At 37.1% G+C, this 21,200-nt stretch overlaps 1 protein-coding gene across 2 annotated transcripts in view; it reads right to left on the bottom strand.

Annotated features, from left to right (window-relative positions):
- The window catches only part of LOC127435460 (carbohydrate sulfotransferase 11-like), a 55,104-nt gene extending 35,840 nt beyond the window's left edge, over positions 1-19,264 (bottom strand). The window contains exon 1 of one of the 2 annotated variants that reach the window (XM_051688978.1): positions 19,009-19,264. In XM_051688978.1, coding sequence (XP_051544938.1) covers positions 19,009-19,111 — 103 coding nt within the window. In that variant the 5' untranslated portion in view covers positions 19,112-19,264. Of the gene's footprint in view, positions 1-18,993 lie in introns of both variants that reach the window. The other variant, XM_051688976.1, reaches the window with a different exon arrangement.
- Positions 19,265-21,200: the final 1,936 nt, after the last annotated feature.

Genomic DNA, 21,200 nt, shown 5'->3' with positions numbered 1-21,200 from the left:
AGTTAATATCAGATACGCTATTAAAATATCAGTCTAAAGTTTTACAGGTCGGGTAGCAAGACAATGAAGGATCACAAATCTGGTCTAGGTTTTGGGTGAGAACAGACTAAAATGTAACTCGTTTTTCACTGTAAATCTTGCCATTGCAATCTCTAGGCACGATCATGATTTCAAGCTCGATTACACTTACTGATTACCAAGGATACTGCTGATGTCAAGATTTATAGTAAGAAGAGTTATATTTTGGTCTGTTCTCACCCAAAATCGAATAGATCACTTCAGAAGACTTGGATTAAACCACTGGAGTTTGATGGATTACTTATGCATTCTTTATGTGCTTTTTGGAGCTTCAAAGTTTTAGTCACTATTCACTTGCATTGTGAGGACCTACAGAGCTGAGATATTCTTCTAAAAATCTTTGTGTTCAGCAAAAGAAAGAAATCATACACATCTAGTATGGCATGAGGGTGAGTAAATGATGATAATTTTCATTTTTGGGTGAGCTATTCCTTTGATCGCCTAATAAAAGCGTATTAAAGCGTACTGACCACAATATTCATGATGTTGATTAATTTTATATTGCAGAAAGAATATTGTGAATAAATACCAAATTTTCGATATATCGTTCAACTAGCATTCTGTGCACTCTCACATTTCAGGACTACAATATGACTTACATATACACAATTTTCCCTCATAGACTATGATGCATTATGCCCTCGAGAGTCCTGTACAGCTCCTGAGGTGAATATCATTGTACTGTCTGACATCATTGATGAGGCAATGAAGCCTAAAACCATCGGCAGGTTGTCAAAAGTGTTTCCAGGCCAACACTAAGCACTGCTCTGTGTGCCCATGTGAATAATTAGCTGGTCGTGGAGACGGAAGGAAGTGCTTGTGTCAGCTAAAGTAAAGGAGAGAGAGAAAAAAAGAAAAGAATTTGAAACTCTGCCTGCAGTCATTGTTCACATCCCAAAAAGTACTGAAAGCATTCCCATAGGAACCCACACATTCTGGCTTGGAAAAAATAGATTAGAGTCCCTTCTATGGTTCATTTTGTTGTTATTGCAATGATAGAAACCACTAGAGTTTAGAGGCTTTGTCTCTCTTGTTCTCTTTTTTTTCTGTAGTGAACACAGACCATGAAATCAAAAAGGCTTTTAGTCTGTTTATTCAATCCATCGATATGCTAGTGTACTCCTAAAAGTGCCATAATTCACTTTAAGCAAATAATACAAATTTACATTTGCAAACCAAAAATATTGATAACTCATGTTGCACTACACAAATTTTTGTCTAAACAAATACTCTCTAAAAAGAGAATATCTGTCATCACATGTTAGCATGATGCTTTTTTGTGAGCATCTTGTACATTCTGCAAAACATTTTTTTTTTTTTGTCATCCCTGGAAGAAAGAAAATCATACAGTGCATTGAATGACATGAGGGTGAGTTAATGATGACAAAACTTTTATTTTTGAGTGAAATGTCCCTTTAATATACTTTACTATTGCATTCCCTCTTTCTAATTCTGATGCAACATCTCCTCTCTGTAACTATTGCTAATTTCAGGTCATTTCTGACAATTATGTTGGGAATTATAGCATCTAACCACATCTGGCAACACCACTGGGTGACATCAAGCTGCAAACCTGGCTGGCAGACATTTGTTTATACCAGTGATTGATAAAAGCTCCTTGAAGCAAAAACAAGGTATGTGATAAACTCGCTAAAGTGTTTATGCGCCATAAGTTTTAGAGAGCATTTTGCATGAATGTGGCCCTTTAATCAAAATGCTTCTCTCCAAACATTTCCTTCTCAACCAAGTCTACCACCCATTTGTGGCTTTTCCAGATTAAAAATGTGCCTGAAATGCAATAAATCACATGAAATCAGTGTTCAGAAAATAGATTTAAATGTAAATAAATCACTCAAAATTACACTCAGCAATTAAATATTGTGGTGTGTTAGACCTACAGTATGGTCCTCATAGGCACTAAAGAGGCCCTTTGAGAGGAATAAAAAAAAAAATAAGACTAATTTAAGGATTAGTGATGCACCAATACCACTTTTTCTCTCCCGATCCGATTCCGATTCCTGAATTATCGGTATCAGCCGATCCTGATCTGATACCAGTGTTGTTTTCTTCTTTATCAGTTTAGAATATGTATTCCTCACTGTGTGGAACTGATTGGGTGCACTTTTTTATAGGAAAAGAAACACAAACCTCTAACTACACATTCATTCAATATAAATGTGTAGCGAATTAAGACATTTTTTATTTTTAACTAGTCTACTTGATAATGCATCAGCAAAATTAACAGTAATTCCGGTAAGATCCAGTTTTCTTTTCCAAATGTTTTTTACTTGTATCTTGACTTAAATGTTTTATTAAATATATCCTTTTGCAATTCACAAAGCTATTGTCTACAAGACCTTGTGAAAAATGCATGAGTCATAAGTACTACTTAAATGGTGCTTTTATTGTTCTTTTATGTCATTTGTGGAGCTTGACAGTAATGACTATGTCTAACTCACAGTATCGGATTTGGATCGGGCTCATTGGACCAATACCCAATCCTGATAAAAACGTCAGTACTGGAGCCAATACCGATACAGGTATTAGATCGGTGCATCCCTAATAACGATGTTTTAATAACGATGAGCTCTAAACTTTCTTTCCTACTTCCTGCAGGATTGTTTGCAGAGACTTATCTATAAATAGCTACTACAGTAGTATTTTAAATGTCCATTTTGGACTGTCCGGTCTGTTCCAAAATTTGAAGTTGTGTGATTTAATTATCAGTGATTTGAAACAAGGTAGCATAAAAAACAGAACCACCAAACAATTGGTACTGGTATCGACAGATGTTATTCTAAATAATCCGATATCAGCACACACATTTTTTATCGTTGCATCCCTAATATAAAAATTTCCACAGAATCTGGAACAAAATTCAAGAGTTCATTGTACAACAAAAGTTCATACTCAAAACTTCCGCCTCAAAACAAAAAAAGCATTTGAAACCACCCTGAAAAAAATAGCTCGTTTGGATTTTTCCTGCTTTGTGATGTCACACAGAGGAATACATCAGCACATGACTGCCTCTACAGCAAGACATCAACGCCTACTTTTAAATTATTGCACCCTTGGCCCGCCCACTAGCACTCTGTTGGATAAAGAGGAGGAAACAGGACAGGTGGGTACACCTACTATTTGTCTACACCAAAGGGGACTTACACAGGACACCTTCTTGTGCCCATCTAGACTATTTAAAAAAAAAAAAATTACTAGATGAATGGCTTTGACCGTTATCATGCATCTCGCACCACTTTTAAAAGTGGTGTGAAGTTATAACTCTTAAAAGCAGGCCTCCATTTTGCGTTTTGCTATTTTGAGTATAAACGCATAATGGACGTGTTTTTTTGCACCCATTTGTGCTATATTATATTGTTGGTCTATGTAAACATGCACTATATGGATGTATTTGACCATTTTGATACATTTCCGGCGATGTGCGCTGCGTTTTAAGAGTGGTAAAAGTTCAACTTTTATAAAAGCATCTGTTTTGCTCCATTTCATTGCTGCCACAGGCTGGGAGAACCACGTCTCGTGCAGAGTAAACAGACCTGCTTCTCTGCTTTGGCCAGTGCACATTTCACCGTGGATTGTATTATGTGTGTTCAGCACATTTCAGCGTGTATTATATGTGTTTTCAGCTCATATCAGCGTTGACTGCTTGTGAACACAATATGTCACAATATGATTCAAGTTTTGCAAAACAAATGCTATTGAAATATGGGGCAGTTAAAAACACTATTAGACCCCACGGAAAACCATAAGTAACCAATTACATTCATGAATGTTCATTATGTCATGACTGTTTAATATTTACAGTATAGTTTATGGTGCTGCTGTGCTTGGGTGAACAGTTTAATACATTTGGATGCAATGTGCTGGGAGTGCGTTAATCCCTGAAATTTATTTTTTTATTTTTGTGAAGCTAGTTCATTCTCTTTCAAATACTAGATATAGCCACCTTATTTTCATAGAGTAAAATTATGAAATGTATAACATCAAGCAAAGATACTTATGGTCACATATAGGCCTAGAATATACTGTAAGTCTCCCTGTATGCTAGGCAGTCTCTATTTATATCTGTGCTAAGTCAGAGTTTCTCCACTCTCAAACATGCTCCCACCACAAACCTCTAATTCTGTATGCCACACCCTTAAAGTAGAGGAGATGTGAGAAGAGAAGAGCAGAGAAGAGAAGTCAGATTCAAACAGAAGCTGAAGGACATAAACACGGCAGGACGACTAAATAGCAATCGGTGAAATTCAAACCCACAGCGGCTGAATCTAAACCTAACCCCAGTGTTAACTGAGACGGCATCTTTAGAGCAGCGGAGGCTCTATAATCAGGAAGAGCCAGCACAGGTCTAATGTATGGGTAGATACAGAGAAGCAAACAGCCGTCAGCCAGATGCTCACAAGACAAATGAAACTACAACACTTTAGCCACGCTGCTACTTCAGTCATCACCACTGTGCTGTTTAAAAATGTCTCTTCTCTTCTCAAAGTGTCAAAAACAAGACTCAGTGCACACCACCACCATAATATACACTGTCTCCTTCTCACTGTAATGAGAGGTTACAGCGAGAGCTGCACATATACACTCATGTGCAAACTGTACACGTTTACGGTGCTTTGCAAGGCTCATAGGAGCACTGAACTCCCTTGAGCGAACTTTTATTTTAAGCTGCAATGTTATTTCCTTAGGGAACTGTGTTGTGATATTGTGCTAATTTGACCTGAAGAACCTCATGAAAGTTTTAAACTGAGGGTGGCATGATGTTGATTATAACAACCCAAACAATGTGCTTAGCAATCTTACACCCCCCTCCCCATAGATTGATAGCCCTCTCTCACATCCTTTTGCAATTCACAAGTTTGATTGTATCATCCACTTACACGTGTAATTAGCTTCATTAAATTAGACAACCTCTAAATTACAAGTGGCGTTCAAGCATTTTCAGTCTGAAATTACTCTACACAAGAGCTATATCTGACCAATAAACTGATTTTAAAGCAGAGCATTTGCATAACTACAAAAATGTATATTCATTCACTATAGAAATTTCTTAGACTTTACAATCACTTCAATAATTTATTTATTTTTTTCATTACTTTTGCATGCCTGGAAAACACATCTGATATTTTCAGGATTTCCATGACCGTGGGAAACATATGTCAATTGCAGATATTATCAAATAAAAGAGCCACAAAACTGCACAGTAGTCAGTAGTATGACTTTATGAAATAAACCCCCAGTCTCTTCTTTTAGACAATCTCTTGCACAATGGCTGCTTTTTATGTGGCAAAAAGCACAGAATAATTAGCTTAATGTATTTAAATGCCGAACATTCAGTACAAAGTCTGTGTGAGCAAGCACTGAGCAGGCACTGTTTAGTACTGTTTTGGCACTTTGTGTTGTGTTACTATTTGGAGCATTCTCAGAAAATCAGGCCTGTAAATCACCTGCCACCCATTTCCAAGATCCCCCATAAGGGCCACTGAGACTGTTGCTATAGAAACACGTACAGGGAAGTGCACTGATGGGGTGTCTTAATGTCACGGCCAAGGTCGTACTTTGAAAAACCAAGAAAATACCCTCCAAAGATAATTTTAATTAGAAAAGCAAATGACAAATGAGGGATAAAGCAGATAAATTGTGGCACTGAGAATTCTTAAAGCAACAGTTCGCTCAAAAAATATAAATTCTGTTATTATTTACTCACCCTCATGTTGTTTGAAACCTGTATGCTGTTGTTGTTTTTCTTCATGGAACACAATTTATTTAAAAGAATTTTCAGATAGATTTTTTTCCACAGATGAAGTTACTGTTTACAAACAAACGCTCCGCTCTGGCACTTCCGGGTTCTTTTGGCAGCGGAGAAAAGAACTGCTGTCTATGGGCGCTTCACTCAAATTGAGCTGAAAGTGCCCAAAAAAGTTTCCAAAAGATTACAGGAAATTTGGGCTTCTTTAAATTTCCATCAGGACTGGTGGATCAAGATAAACTCATATTTTGACATATTTGATGATATTTAACGGATCACCGTCATTGTTATCGCATCTGAATGCATAGGCTAGTGTCTGTGAAAGGATATGCAAGTAAAAATAATGTCATACTGCTAAAATGATGTCGTTGCATTTATTTTGAATGCAGTAACAACTGTTAAATTGAAACTGATTCATTTTGAACATGGAATGTGATGCTATTGATTATTATTTACTCTATGTGGGTTAATAATTTAAGCAGAAAAGATGCATATTGTATGTCTGGTGTGTATTCATCAACCTGTTACATGTCCAACATAATCATACAGGCATACTGAATCAAGTTTAAAATTAGTTTTTCTGATAATTCAGAAAGAACCGACATTATTTCTTCAGTGTAAACCATATAGATCCCTTTATAATAACCTTTATTAATATTAAAGGCATCATTAAATTAAATAATGCTTAAAAGATTATTAAAACTGCAGCGCTACCCATTTCCACCATTGAAATCTGCTTCTCAGAAGAATACGGAAGCACTGTTGCCTGCGGTGTAGAGGTCGACCGATAGTGAATTTTTCTGATATGATAACTAATGTGGTGGGAAAGTCAGATAACTGATTAATCGGCCAATAGTTTTTAAAATCGATTTTTATATGTCAAAAAAAAATTTTTTTTAAATTAAACTACTTTCTTTACTACTCTTTAATAAAATCCAAGATGCAGTTTTTTGTACAACCAAAATCCCAATAATAACCAGAATAATAATGCAGGACTTTTAAGTATGAACAAGCCCGGAACACACCGGGGACTCTTATTATGAAATGATGAAAAAGCTATCGGCAACTATCGACATATATTTTTGACAATAACCGATAGTTCCAAAAAGCAACTATCGGCACCAATTAATCTGTAAAACTGATATATCGGTCTACCTCTTCTGCGGTGTGATGTCAAAGTAATTTCATCTATACAACATTAGTTCATAGTTATCATCATGGGCTGTCAAGCTCCAAAAAGGACAAAAAAAAGCATCATAAAAACATTAGAAAGCCATAAGAATGCTTTGTGTGAGGAACCGACTGAACTTTAAGTCATTATTCACTGATAATCAGCTCCGCTGCAGCTCTCAAATATATCGGAAGTGGCCAATTTTGGATGAACTATTACTTAAATAATCAGACTTTGAGCTTTTACTTACTCAAACACACACACACACACATACACTTTCACATGCTTTCTGGGCAAAAAGGTCTCTTTTCTAAATATGATCTATATTCCTGCTAAACTTTTCTACCTTTTCCTTAAAATATAAAAATATATACTGTTGACAGTCACTGAAATACACACACACACACACACACACACACACCACAAAATTACAGACTGGAAGAGGACTATGCAACAGTGAGATCTTAAAATAACCTGGGGGTGGGGGGGGGGTACTATAGTCAATAATAGCTATAGTTTGATAATAGAAGCACACATAGATCAGATTTTTCATGATTTTATATCATAAATGTTGCAGCTTATAAATGCATTACACATGGTATCTCTAATTTTCTTTTTGCTATCTCTCTCTTTCACTCGACACTCATTTCAAGTGCCATGTGTCACTTCAGGCCCAAAGCAATAGCTCACTTCCTGTCATTGCTGAAGGAAGGTATTAAATAAATATATAAGCTTTTTTATTAACCGTTGTAGGTTCTCGTTGTATCAGCCCAGCAATTTTTCCATCACTTCCGTCTTATTATTCAAAAACATTCTCAAGGAGTGAGTGCTCATGTCCACCATGCACACAAGCACATACAAAAGAAAGCATGCATGCACGCACGCACACACACACACACACACACACACACACACACAGACACTGGTTTTCATGTTTTATGAGGACTTTCCATAGACATAATGGTTTTTATACTGTACAAATTTTATATTCTATCCCCTAACCCTACCCCTAAACCTAACCCTCACAGAAACCTTTCTGCATTTTTACATTTTCAAAAAACATAATTTGGTATGATTATAAGCTGTTTTCCTCATGAGGACCGACTGATTGTCCCCACAGCGTCAAACATTTCGGGTTTTACTATCCTTGTGGGGACATTTGATATCCACAACGTAGGGAATACCAGCATACACACACACACACACACACACATGTTGGTGCGGCTATCCTTATGAGGACTCTCCATAGCCATAATGATTTTTTACTGTATGAACTACAGATTCTGTCCCCTAACCCTAATGCTAAATCTAACCCTCACAAAAAACTTTCTGCATTTTTACATTTTCAAAAAAACATCGTTTAGTATGTTTGTTTTTTTAAGTGATTTGAATTATGGGGACACTAGAAATGTCCTCATAAACCACATTTATAGCATAATACCCTTGTAATTACCAGTTTGTAACTTAGAAAAATGTCCTCATAAACCACCCAAACCCGTCCACACACACACACACACACACACACACACACACACAAACAAACAAACACACATATATGTGAACACCTGTTTACACTTTCACACCCCATCCCCCAAAACACATCATACACTCCACTGTTTCCATGGTGATCGCTTATGCCCTGTAAAATATGGTGTTTTCTCACTTGTGTTCACTCTCTCTGTCTCTTTCTAGTGGCCCCTGTCTAATTTCCATGTGTCCTTTCTCTTTCTTACAGTCTATTATTTTTGTCCTGCAGGCCTGATAATAATTAATTAACATTTATGGATTTGGCAGATGCCAAAGCAACTTAACAGTGCATTCAAGGTATAGCTTATATTTTATCAGTATGTGCAATCTCTGGGAATCAAACCATAACTTTGGCATTGCTAGTTCCGTGCAAAAACAACTCATTCTGGCCTTTGATTAAATATATCTTAATCTATGGACGAGATGAGCCATCAAACACTGCTAGAACATGACAAAACTTCACACTGTCACAGATATGCATATGTGTTTGTGCGTTTAATAAAACAAGTACGCTTTTTCAGCACTAGTGGATAGTGATAGATAACGCTCTCCGTGGCTATTAACCATTTCATAGGTAGCGTCACACATATGTGATGGTAAATAACTAGGCCCTGCACAGTTGCATCACACATATGTGTTTCTGCAACAGCCAGTCATGTCACAAGCTGCAAGATTCAAAACGGCTTTCGCGCCATGCTGCTGACATGGAGAGACACAGGCTCGCTATGCAGTTCACAGAAACAGCTGCTCAAACATCCTTTTCAACCAAATAAGTCCTAACTGTTTTTATATTCTTTGCATTCTTATGAACATAATGTTGTATGCGTGAAAATAACTCATTCTGTGGGGTATTCAGGGGAATTTAGAACCTACTCATGAAAGGGTTAACAGCCCTTTTTTAAACACATAATGGTCAGGACAAGGCAAAGACTCTGTACATATACACACCCCTAAGAATATACACAGACAGTCAGTTTCTCTTATTAAAAACCATGATTCACTTTTGCACTTTTCAAGAAAGTAATTAATTCTAAATGCTTCCCCAGACTTACTCTGTCTGAATGTGAAAAAATCTGAACTTTAAAAAAAACAGCAACTTGAGGACAAAGAAAAGAAACTACGATCCTGAAGCACAAAGCTTTTCATTCACAACATGTAGGGCTGCAGCAAAAAAACAATCCTAGATATTTGATTTTCAATAAAAATTAAAATAGTTGACAGTGATTGACTATCAATTAGCTCAGTCTGTGCTTTTCTTTGCTTACAATATATAGAGTGCATTTATTTTTCTGAATTAACCTTCAGTTTGCAAATTGTTTGAAGGAGAGCATTGGATAAGATGTGGAATAACCAGCCTGATCTCATGAAAATTACATGACTGGGGCATTTTTGCAAAATTATATTACATAGGTTCCTTACACATATTGTGGCAGTTTCGAGGTGAAGTTTCCAGTGGGTGGCGCTAAAAATGAGTTACATTTTCTCCCAAACAGATTAGGTTTTTAAGGTTAATGTTCTAAAAATCGACAAAACCTAACTTCCTACCCTAAACATTTAACCAAAACCTAACCGATAATGTCTTAAATAGCAAATGTGACATGAAAAATGCAATCGCTGGAGCAATCGTGTCATTTTGTGATGCTTCTATGACACTTTCAGCTCACATGTCGACTCGAGTGCTCTTTAGGATTCATATCCCGGTCCTTTGCATTACAAGTATCAGTTGAGCTATACTGTGCAATTTGATCACACACAAATAAGCTTGTAAATGTATTTGGTTATGAAGTGTAAACGTTCAAATGTATCACCTTACAATTCATTCACTATAGAAAAGTGTTTAGATGTCATAAGATAGCATTCTGTGAGGAACAGTGCAAAAAGTAAATGTTTATAAACCGATAATCTGCCATTTTACTCGTGATTTGCGTGTTCATTTCACCAGGAAACTGCCATGATACATACAACGAGCCATGTAAAAATAATTTAGCAAAAATGTAGGTATAGTAAAGTGATATGAGACCAGGTTGGGAAAAACAGACTTTTCCAGACTTTTGGAAAACTTTGATTAATTGATTAACAGAATAAAGAATCCAACAATCAATCAAATAATCAACAGATTAATTGATTATCAAAACAGCTGATCATAAATGAGCATGTTCAATTGTTAAATGCATCTTTAGTCCAACTGATTGTGCCTTTTATGTGTGTGCATGCGTGTGCGTGTGTGTGTGTGCGTGTGTGTGTTTACTATGTGGACACTCTCATAGATGCTTCACTTCATTAGGGTTCACAGTGCATTCCGTCACTGGCAAACAATGTGGCATCTCCCTTTTGACATGGTCACAAGTGCAAACAATACCCAAATGTGGTTAGGGTCCTTGTTCTCCCATTATCAAGCTAGAGTCGCACAGCAAGATCAATGCTTATCGATACTCCTGCCAGCAAAACACTCAATTTATGCACTGCATTATGACTACAGCAAGTACACTGACAAAGCCCCTAATGAGACAAACGCACACACACACACAGTGACACACAAACATGCACTCTTTTGAGGACGAAGGGAGGAAAACCCATATAAGATCTCAATAGTTTTTCCTAGACAAGACTGAGATTAAATGTAGAGCTTTTCTCCTGGACTCTTCTACTCTAGAGTTTCAGAAGAGATCTCAAAGTCTGTAATCAAAAGCCAGAGATTATAGTATGAACTCAAACATTTTGAGATTCAGATTCTGAGATTCAGGAACTTCTGAGCAATAAAATGGGGTTTACATCTGCACACACTATGACCTCCCAAATATGTAATTATCAAATTTAAAAAAAGACCAACACATAATCACGCAATGCAAACTCAACCCTGCAATCTTTGACAAAGTATTTAAAGCATCATCTCCTAAAAAAGGAAAGTTGTTATGTGGGATCTAGCATACAATCAGCCATACACAGAGATCTCTTCATTCTTCCATCCGGGCAATGGGGGTGGCTGGCATACAGATGCTGGATTTGGTAAATGACACTTGTGCCATTTTCCATCATTAAGTCGTGGCTCCTCCCAGGACAACACACTCCAGACAGCACAAGCCGGGTTTAATGAGTCTAATGGGCTGACTCATAAACCACAAACATCTGCACACCTTTTATCTCACACACACACACAGCACTGGGAATTGCTTTAACAATTAACCATTTGAGAGACAGAAAGGTCAAGAGAGAGGGAGAGACAGACAGAAAGCATGTGCTTGTATTTCTGCCAGCATGGCTTGTGACAGCAACGAAATAAAAGGAATCCATTCATTCAGATATGCTGGGGATTCCTACAGTTGAAATTTCCCGCAAGATACAAGCTTATCGGGGAAGGCTGACATATTTGTTGGGGCTGTGCAGGTATGATAGGAGTGGATGTTTGCCTGGCACCCCAAAACCATAAATCAGTGTGTGTATGTGTGTGTGCCAGCCACAAATTCAATTCGTTTCAGCCGATGGATATCAGCAAAATTAGACTGCTGGGAACCAACGACATATGGCTACTCCAAGAACAACGCTTGAGTTGGGGCAATCATGAGTGCAACAAAGAGAATGGGAATCAGGCCTATTAATCAAACGCTGATCTCTTTACATTTATGTAACAAAGACAACAGGGTTCTTGCCTGAAGCGTATTTTGATAATTTGTGTATCAGAATAACACACTGACTCTGGACAAGGGTTTTCAAAAATGTGTTTTAAGTGTAATAAATTCATACAATTTATTAATTACAACAATATTTGTTTATAGGGCTGGTTACTGATACAGATTTCTCGATTCAATTCCAATTCACAAGCTCTCAATTAGATTCCGATTCCGATTTGGTTCTATATTGATTCCTTTGGGTGTACTTCAGCTGCAGTGTCCATTTTGCTTACATATGAAACATTTTCTCTCAGCTAGTGTTGTTAATTATACAAGAGACCTTCTAACTAGGTACATTACGAAAATATAAATTTTACAAGTTATTCATCATTTTGGGCACATTTTGGCTTTTTAAAAATGAACAAATCCATGTATTCAATCAATACATAAGATATTATATTTCATATATTACTTTTTGTTACATGTTTATTGTTTACTTGCATAGTTTTTACTATTTACAGGCATAGGTGTATTACAGACCGGGTCAATGGGGCCAGTGCCCAGGGGCCCTTGACTGGGCTGCAAGGACTCGTGGCCCATCAACTTTGAAAACAAATGTTTATATACGGTTGAATATGTGGGCCCCACAGCTTATAAAAGGCCCTCTCAATAGGGCCCTGTCACTATGAGGGTCCCCAGCCCTCTTATAGGACCCTTTTGCCTTCTTGTTTCTAATTTTTGAGCCACTCTTTAACCCTATAATGCAGCGTGTATCATATTTGATACATGACTTTATAAATCCTCTACATCAGCAACATGATCAAAACTTTGCTGAAAACCCAGTTGTAGGCAATGCACTAAATGTCTACTGCCTCCTGGTGAAAGTTTCCATGCTCTTCTGGAAGTAGAAGACCTTGTAATATAATTTCAAAAATGGCTACCTTCATATTGTGATGCACGCGTATAGGAATGTGCCCGAAGCCGAATACCTTATTTTTAAAGGCACGAATAATGACTTCAAAACGAATAACGGATTCATTCGAATAATAGAATAAATATTCATTTGACTGATCCAAGAAGCAAAAGGATAAAGTGAGATTTTAAATTAACACGCAAAATTATAAAGAATTTATGAATCTGTTCATCCAGTATTTCTAAAGTGTAAACCTTATGAATGAAAATGCGCAAAGTGTGATTTCAGATCGGATGAGCGCAGTCTCGACTCAGATTACGGTCTCCGTTAATTGTGCGCGTCTGGAGCTTATCGTGTGCAACAATAAGATACGACATCATATACACTTTCCACTTAGATGTCTATGTTAATGTATCACACGTTTCACATGTGATTCCCATGTATTCATGTATAGCTTAAATCTGAGCGCGATGTTAAATTCCTGACCTGAAGTGATGATTTCACATTGGAGCTCGTCCATCCGTCTTTTAAAGTGGACCACATTTATATCCACATCAGCAAAGGTAATTATTTGGTTACTTTATTCCGAAAAATTTTAAATGCACCATAAAGGTTTAAAGGCTCCACAGAGTATTCATCTATTCGGAATATTCCTGCTCATGTAAAACTAATAAACTGAAGCATGCTTTTCTTCATCTTTAAACTTGTGCTAAATTTGAGAATGTTAAGTGTTCTTGAGCTCTGGAAATGCGCTATTTAAATTTATCACCATCATCATTATTATTATTATTATTATTATTATTTATATAATTAATGGTGTCCTATCGTAAAAAATCCTGATAGACTTACGGGACTTTCACCTGTTTGTAGGCTATATCAATTTATTTTAATTGAAACAGATACAGATCATTTCATCATATGAACTGATACAGATAATGGCTTTGCTGCACACCCCTAAACTCGTCATTTTGATGTGAAATCTTTGCTGAGTTTGATAAAGTAAAATTAACAATAATGTTTATATTGTTACTGATATTTCAAAATTAGTATTTATTGCATTACAGCAACATCGGTTTGCTTACAGTTTCATTATTTTATAGAAAAAACATTTTAAAAGGTTTAAAAAAATACAATTTTAATACTGTTTTAGAAAGAGAAAGAAAGAGAGAGAGAGAAAGAAGGAAAGAAAGAAAAAAGAGTTTGTGTGTAAGTTTTGACAGCTCACAAACAGACTTTTAGCTTATCTGAACATTCTGTCAATGTAATGTAGTCTAGGGGATTGTGGCTTAAATGATGCCTTCACAGGGGTTTTTGATAGGAGAATAATAATGGTAGCCAAGCTGTAAGGATGTTCCAAAAGGACTTTACAATAAATGACCAAATGAACTTTCATTTGAACTTTCAAATGTGTGTTTGAATAAATCTGATTGTAAATGATAGAACGGGTATTTAAAGGGAATTAAATCAATGAAAATATATTTTGCATGGATCTCAACTAGATAATTGGACCAGTGGGGCCCTAAAAGAAAAGTGGCCCCAAGCTGATGGTGAGAGCTTGGAAAACAATGGTCCCACCAAGATCACACAAACAGGATATCCTGCATATGCACTCTCATAAAAGAAAAAACAAAACAAAAATGAGCTCAGAACAGGGAGAGTTATTTGATTTTCAGTATGCCATTTCAAGTCTGGCTGGTCTGATTTTTATCATTCACAGAGGTCAAATGACAAGCCTCCTCAACAATCTGAGAACACGAAGAAGAAAGACTGCCAAACGTTATGGAAAGTCAGTGGCACAAACAGAGAAAGACTTTAAAAGTCAGAAAGGCCTTATCTCAGTTCTCGGGAAGAACAGGGATTCTTTGGTCCACTGGTCTGGTCCTCATCCTGGCCCAGAGTAACCAACCATTAAGGAATGTTGAACTCTCCAAAGACATTCCATATCTCTGTTCTCCTACGACAACTCATTTCAGTCCCTTTCCACTTTCTTTCAGTTTCTCTCTTTTTTCTTTATCTCTTTGCTACTCTCCACTCCTGCCCATAAGAAAATTGCTCTGAAGTTGCTCTTTGCAGCATAAAGAGTTCTCAGTTATGTTTCATTTAAGTATCAGCTTTGCCTCAGATGTTTCTGCTAAACTTCTTTAGGAGAAATACAAAATAGATACAAATGAAACAATTGTTCAGATACATTATTAGAATAGAGCTATAAATTATGTGGATATCATAGGTTAGATCATTTGATCTTGGAAGAATTTGATGAGAAATGTCTGACTGTTGATGAAACATTGTTGAGATTTTTTCTGAGACACTAGAGGAGACATATGTAAGATTAATGGGCCTTTCTAATACTGTAATGTTATTGCTGTAGAATTTACAATTGAGATATTAAAGATATCTGAATTGTGATTTTTCTTTCCCGAGGATGTCCTCATTTTCTGTGTTTATCAGATTTGTATATTAAAGTGGAAGTAAACACACTGGAGCGTATCAGGTCAGCCCTGCCACTCAACTCCAGTTGCCACAGTTGCACAGGTACACTTGAGGCACTTCCTAATGTGAGTGTATTTGTGTATCTGTATGTGGCTTACGCTATGTCAGTGTGTTCTGGGGGGGTATGTTTGTAGGCTAGAGTGCACAATCAGGTCACTCACACTCACACAGGGGGAGGAAAGAGAGAAGCAAGGGCACACACATAATCCCACAAGAGAGGACTGTCACAAGACTGCCACACACATGCAAGAGGAAACTGAAACACCTGTCAAACCAATATGAAACATAAGGGAGAATGCTCCATTAAACATTGTAAGCATGTGTGATGCAGTCTTAGCACAGATGCTTTTATAACAGCTGTTTGTATCACCATGCAAACATTGGGCATCCCAGTTACCTCAGTGACACTTTGAAAATACTTTGAAGTAAAGCTCAACCCCCTTAATCTTGATAAAATCACTGTAATGCATGACCTCGAGTGGCTCACTGCTTTTATAAAATGGAGACTAAAGCAATATGATGAAAGAAATACATTTTCAATAGATAAATGTACTAATAATATCAATAATAAAATCACAACAATCTATTCATCCACCAAGTATTATAGTTCCTCAGCCTAAATTTAGGCTGTTTACTGTTGCCAAGCAATGTAAGGGGCTGTTCAGATCAAAAGTGTTCTTGCGCTAAAAGAAGTAGACAGTTCAATAAATAGAACACAACGTGAGTGTGCTCATATGCGTTTCTATCATTTTAATCTTTTTAAATTGCCACACGTCTAAAAAACAAGGTGCTCCTGCAGGAGACGCTGAAGAAACAGCGATAAGTGGTGCAATGGTCAAATACAGTACGTTTGTGTAACGCATGTTTATATAGAAAAAAAATTGAAAAACAGTGCAGATGGACGCAAAAATGTGATCAGTTTGAACAACCCCTAACAGCTTGGTGCATTTATATAGAATTCAATTAAAGGGATAGTTCACCCAAAAATTAAAATTCTCTCATCATTTACTTACTCTCATGCCATTTCAGATGTGTATGACTTTCTTCTGCTGAACACAAACTAAGATTTTTATAAGAATATCTCAACTCTGTTGGTCCATTCAATGCAAGTGAATGGTGGCCAGAACTTTGAAGCTCCAAAAAGCACATAAATGCAGCGTAAAAGCAATCCATACGACTCCAGTGGTTTAATCCATGTCTTCTGAAGCTATATGATTGGTGTAGGAGGGAAACATAAATATTTAAGGTCTTTTTTACTATAAATTCTCCTCCCTGCCCAGTAGGTGCTGATATGCATGAAGAATGTGAATTGCCAAAAACAGTGGAGAAAAAAAGGACTTAAATATTGATTTGTTTCTCACCCACACCTTTCATATCGCTTCTGAAGATATGGATTTAACCACTGGAATCATTTGGATTACTTTTATGCTGCCTTTATATGCTTTTTGGACCTTCAAAGTTCTCGCCACCATTCACTTGCATTGAATGGACCTACAGATCTTAGATATTCTTCTAAAAATCTTTGTTTGTGTTCAGCAGAAGAAAGAAAGTCATACAATATGGGATGGCATGAGGAAGTAAAAGATAAGAGATTTAAAGGGAACTATTCTTTTTCCACTGTGGTGCTTGAATGTACGTAACAAATACGTCAGTTGGCGACAGCATGAGACTATATTTTTTTTATCAAATTTTATTTAACCTTAGCTAACTCTGCCAGCTCCCCAGAAACAAATGAGTTACCTTGGCGCTGGCAATCAGAATTCCGAGCCGAGAACGGTTTGTAATTGTGCCGGTGTCCTGAAAATATATGCTACCTATCAGGATGTGCATCCAAGACTACATTCGTAGTGGTTTTAGGGTTGGGGTTAGGGTCTGGGGTGGGGTTAGAGCTTAGTACAGCCTCACACCATATCACACTTTCTCATAGTTATGCTGGTAGCACATCCTGATAGGTATTATCTGCCCGACAAGATGTGCTACCTAGGTTTTTAACAGATTTCATGCTGTAGTAGTACATACCGACAGGTTCTCCCATGCCTCCAGACATGTGCTACCCATGTTTTAACTTTACATATCACTGTTTTTACTCCTGAGCAGGTAGCACAGATTGTAAGAACACCGGGCCAAACCGTGCTCAAGTGGAAATGCTACTGGAACCGTTCCTCACCATGCTCTCAACCGTTTAGCACGATGGACTAAAAGCGGCTATTGCTCCTAATGGACACAGGAACGGAACCAGAAAACAATCCGACGACAATTAAAGTGATAGGTCAATAAAACAGTGGATAAACGACTTAGAACACATATCATCCAATCAGGTTTTAGAGCCGAAAATTGGCTAAATGTTTACGTTTGATAAAACCTGAACAAATCACATGCACTTTGATTTATCATCACGGAGCACACTTTTGTACTTGTAAAAATGAATCTGAAACATCATTTTCAGGCCTGGAGAAAGCATCTGCATGTGCATGAGTGAGCTCATCAGTTCTTCCAGCATCCCCAGAATGGAGCAACAGGTCTCATATGCGTCTTGCCGTCGGCGCGTCGTCGGTTTGATGATGATGATGATGATGATTACACGGACATTCCAGCGGACTGATGAAAACCTTCACATGCCAGTGACGCCGATGACTCACCGCTTCCTAAGACATTCCACCGTGCCGGTGACCACAACGGTTGCTCATTATTGCACTATAGGCTACTACACTGCTTTCTTTGTCTTTGTCTGGACCTTCGATCCGCAGCACATGGGCATTCCCAAAAAAGACATCCTACGGTACATGCTTTGGTCAAGCTCAACCAAAACGGTGGACAGATGAATGGAAAAGTCTAAAACGGAGGCGTAATTATACATTCTACATCATTCTTCCATCAGTCTATTGCATTTACAATTTAGCGACGTGCATGGCGTTTTAGTTGCTTTAGATGAATGGATAGACCATCAGACAGACAGACAGACAGACAGATAGTCAATTCACCCGTTTGTAAACAGCAGTTATAAACTGAAACAGTACGGCGAATGTATATGACAGCTACGTGTTAGTATTGACGTATGGATGTTTTAACAGCGTGTCGGCTCTTTGATTCCCGGTGACAGTACCGGCCCCCGGAGACCGAAGCTCCACGAGACAATGACCAGCCCTCCAAAACAAAAACCTAAACGACGGACTCCATCGTGGTTTACATAAATAAACATTAAACCACACATTGAACTTAATGGCATTATTCATAAGCAGACAGCTGGAGTTTAGACCGGGTTTAGATGTCAGTACATCATTCACTCTCCCTGCTGCTAATCGATGCGCTTCTTCAAAGACCTCATTGATTATTATCTGACATTCTTCCACACCGAAACAGCGGCCAGCACCATGTCAGCAGCCACAAAGGAAAAACAAGAGAATCTCAAAGCCTTTAGAATAAAACCATCACGGAATCCTACCTGGTTGAAACATACTTTGGAAATAGAAGATGACCAGAATAAAAGATCCTAAACAAGTGGCCAGCACCATCCGGCAGATCCTACTCATCCTCATGAGTTCCAGTAACGTCTGTTTCATGGCTGGACACGGAGGAACGGAGGGAGGCTGGCTGCCGAGCCCCGTACAGCGGGTTTGTGTTGGATGCTGATGGTGGCTCTCGCTGATGCCGTCTGTGTCCGTGTCTCAACGAGCTCAGCACAGCTCCCTTAAGTGTACTACCTTCCTCCGCACACTACACTATAGGGGACTGGAGCGGGGAAACTCCGCCCCCTCTCGCCTCTCTCCAGTGTCTCTGCACACAAAGTTCACTGCCCTCAGGGCAGCTACAGTGCACTCCCTACTGTCATTGAATGTGGTACAAACGGTGTTTGATGTTTTATGCATGAATATCCTGCTAAATAATATCCCTGTTTAGGAAATACATTTTTTTTTTTTTAAATAAATTATGGTAACCTATCCATTTATTATTTTTAATTTTCTTTAAAGGTGCACTCAGTAATTTTATCCTAATTTAAAACTTCAGAAGAAATTAATTGTAATTTTGAAACATACATATAAACCACTCACTCATGACCACTCACATGAGATGAGGGCTCTAGTCATATCAGTAACCTTGTAAAAGCTGTTTAAATCTACATGGAGAGGGTCCCCTCATGGGGGCTGCCATGTTGAGATCACATGACCAGCCGAATACTACTTGCTTAATCTCAGTAACCACCCTGTTATTGGACACGTTCACTCTTGGATTAAATTAATCATGGCTGACTGTAAATAGTGAATTTCTGCAATGGCATCTGTAACCCAAAACTATTAATTTTGAATGATGCTGCATCCAAGCCACTAGGTGTCAATGTAAGTCCAAATGACACAAACAAAAAGTTACTGAGTGCGCTTTTAAAATGACATAAAAATAAAGGTAGACTATATTAAAATACTATGGGCTACTTATTACAGTTTTGGTACTGCTGTAAAATCATAACTTCCGGCACATATTTTTATGATTTATTTATTTGTTTGTTTTGTTTATGAAAGTGGTGGCTAACTCCAAGTGTAATAATAACTATATATATATATATATATATATATATATATATATATATATATATATATATATATTAACTAGTAGCATATTTAGGCAGAAATTAAGGTTACTGTTGTCAATTTTATTATTTTATGAAATCTATTAAGGGTAGTAATGATAATAAACTATGCCATCTTTATAGAAACAATGCTTACAAATTGCTTTAAAGAGAAAACATTAGTATACACACATGTGTATACATGCCTATAAAATCAAATCATTAAAATAAAAAATAAAAAAACAACAACTAAAAATTAAACAGAAAACAATACAGTTTACAAAACACTGTCAGAGTTAAAAACAATTGAAGGGGAAAGCGAAAGCATAGTAAATAAGTACTGACTAACTTTATAATCATGTTGTAAAATTTCACATTGGTTTCATGTAAATGCAGTTATAGGCATGTCATGGAGCATTGGATTGATGCCACTCCTATTTACTCTTGTTGTACAGTAACCTACTGAAATGAAGCTGCTGTCATCAGGGTGTAATCAGTCAGTATTACATTGGCATGTTCATCAATTCACGTGGACAGCTGGCCTATAGAAAGAAATCTTATTTCTTAGGAATTTCCACTGTTATTCCCCAGCACATATTTCAGAACAACCAGTACTTCTGCAATATGTGCTGGGGAATAACAGTGGCGATACCTAGGAAAAATACCCACACTAATATATATATATATATATATATATATATATATATATATATATATATTATATATATATATATATATAGTGTATATCACATATATAGATCTAAGCAGTTATTATTTTAATGCAAATATGTTTTTTATTACAGTTTTTTTTTTTCAACATGAATAAATAAATAACATGGAAACCTCAAAAGACACAAAACCAACATAGCTAATTGATTTTTAACCTAGTCACACCAGTGTCCTCTGCCTTAGGCAAACTGTGGCCAGTCGATGTTCCCCTGTGGTCAGGCGTGCATCCAACTCACAGCCAATCACAAACTAGTAGAAATTACTTTATTTTTGTCTAAATGGGAAAGATGGATGTAGAGAGAAAACTAATTAATTATTTTTTTTATAAAACTGAAAGTCAATATATAATACTTATTATT

Source organism: Myxocyprinus asiaticus, chromosome 45 (assembly GCF_019703515.2).
Source record: "Myxocyprinus asiaticus isolate MX2 ecotype Aquarium Trade chromosome 45, UBuf_Myxa_2, whole genome shotgun sequence".
NCBI classification, from domain to species: Eukaryota; Metazoa; Chordata; class Actinopteri; order Cypriniformes; family Catostomidae; genus Myxocyprinus; species Myxocyprinus asiaticus.
Note: the sequence above shows the minus strand (reverse complement) of the source record. Positions and strands in the feature narration are given on the sequence as shown.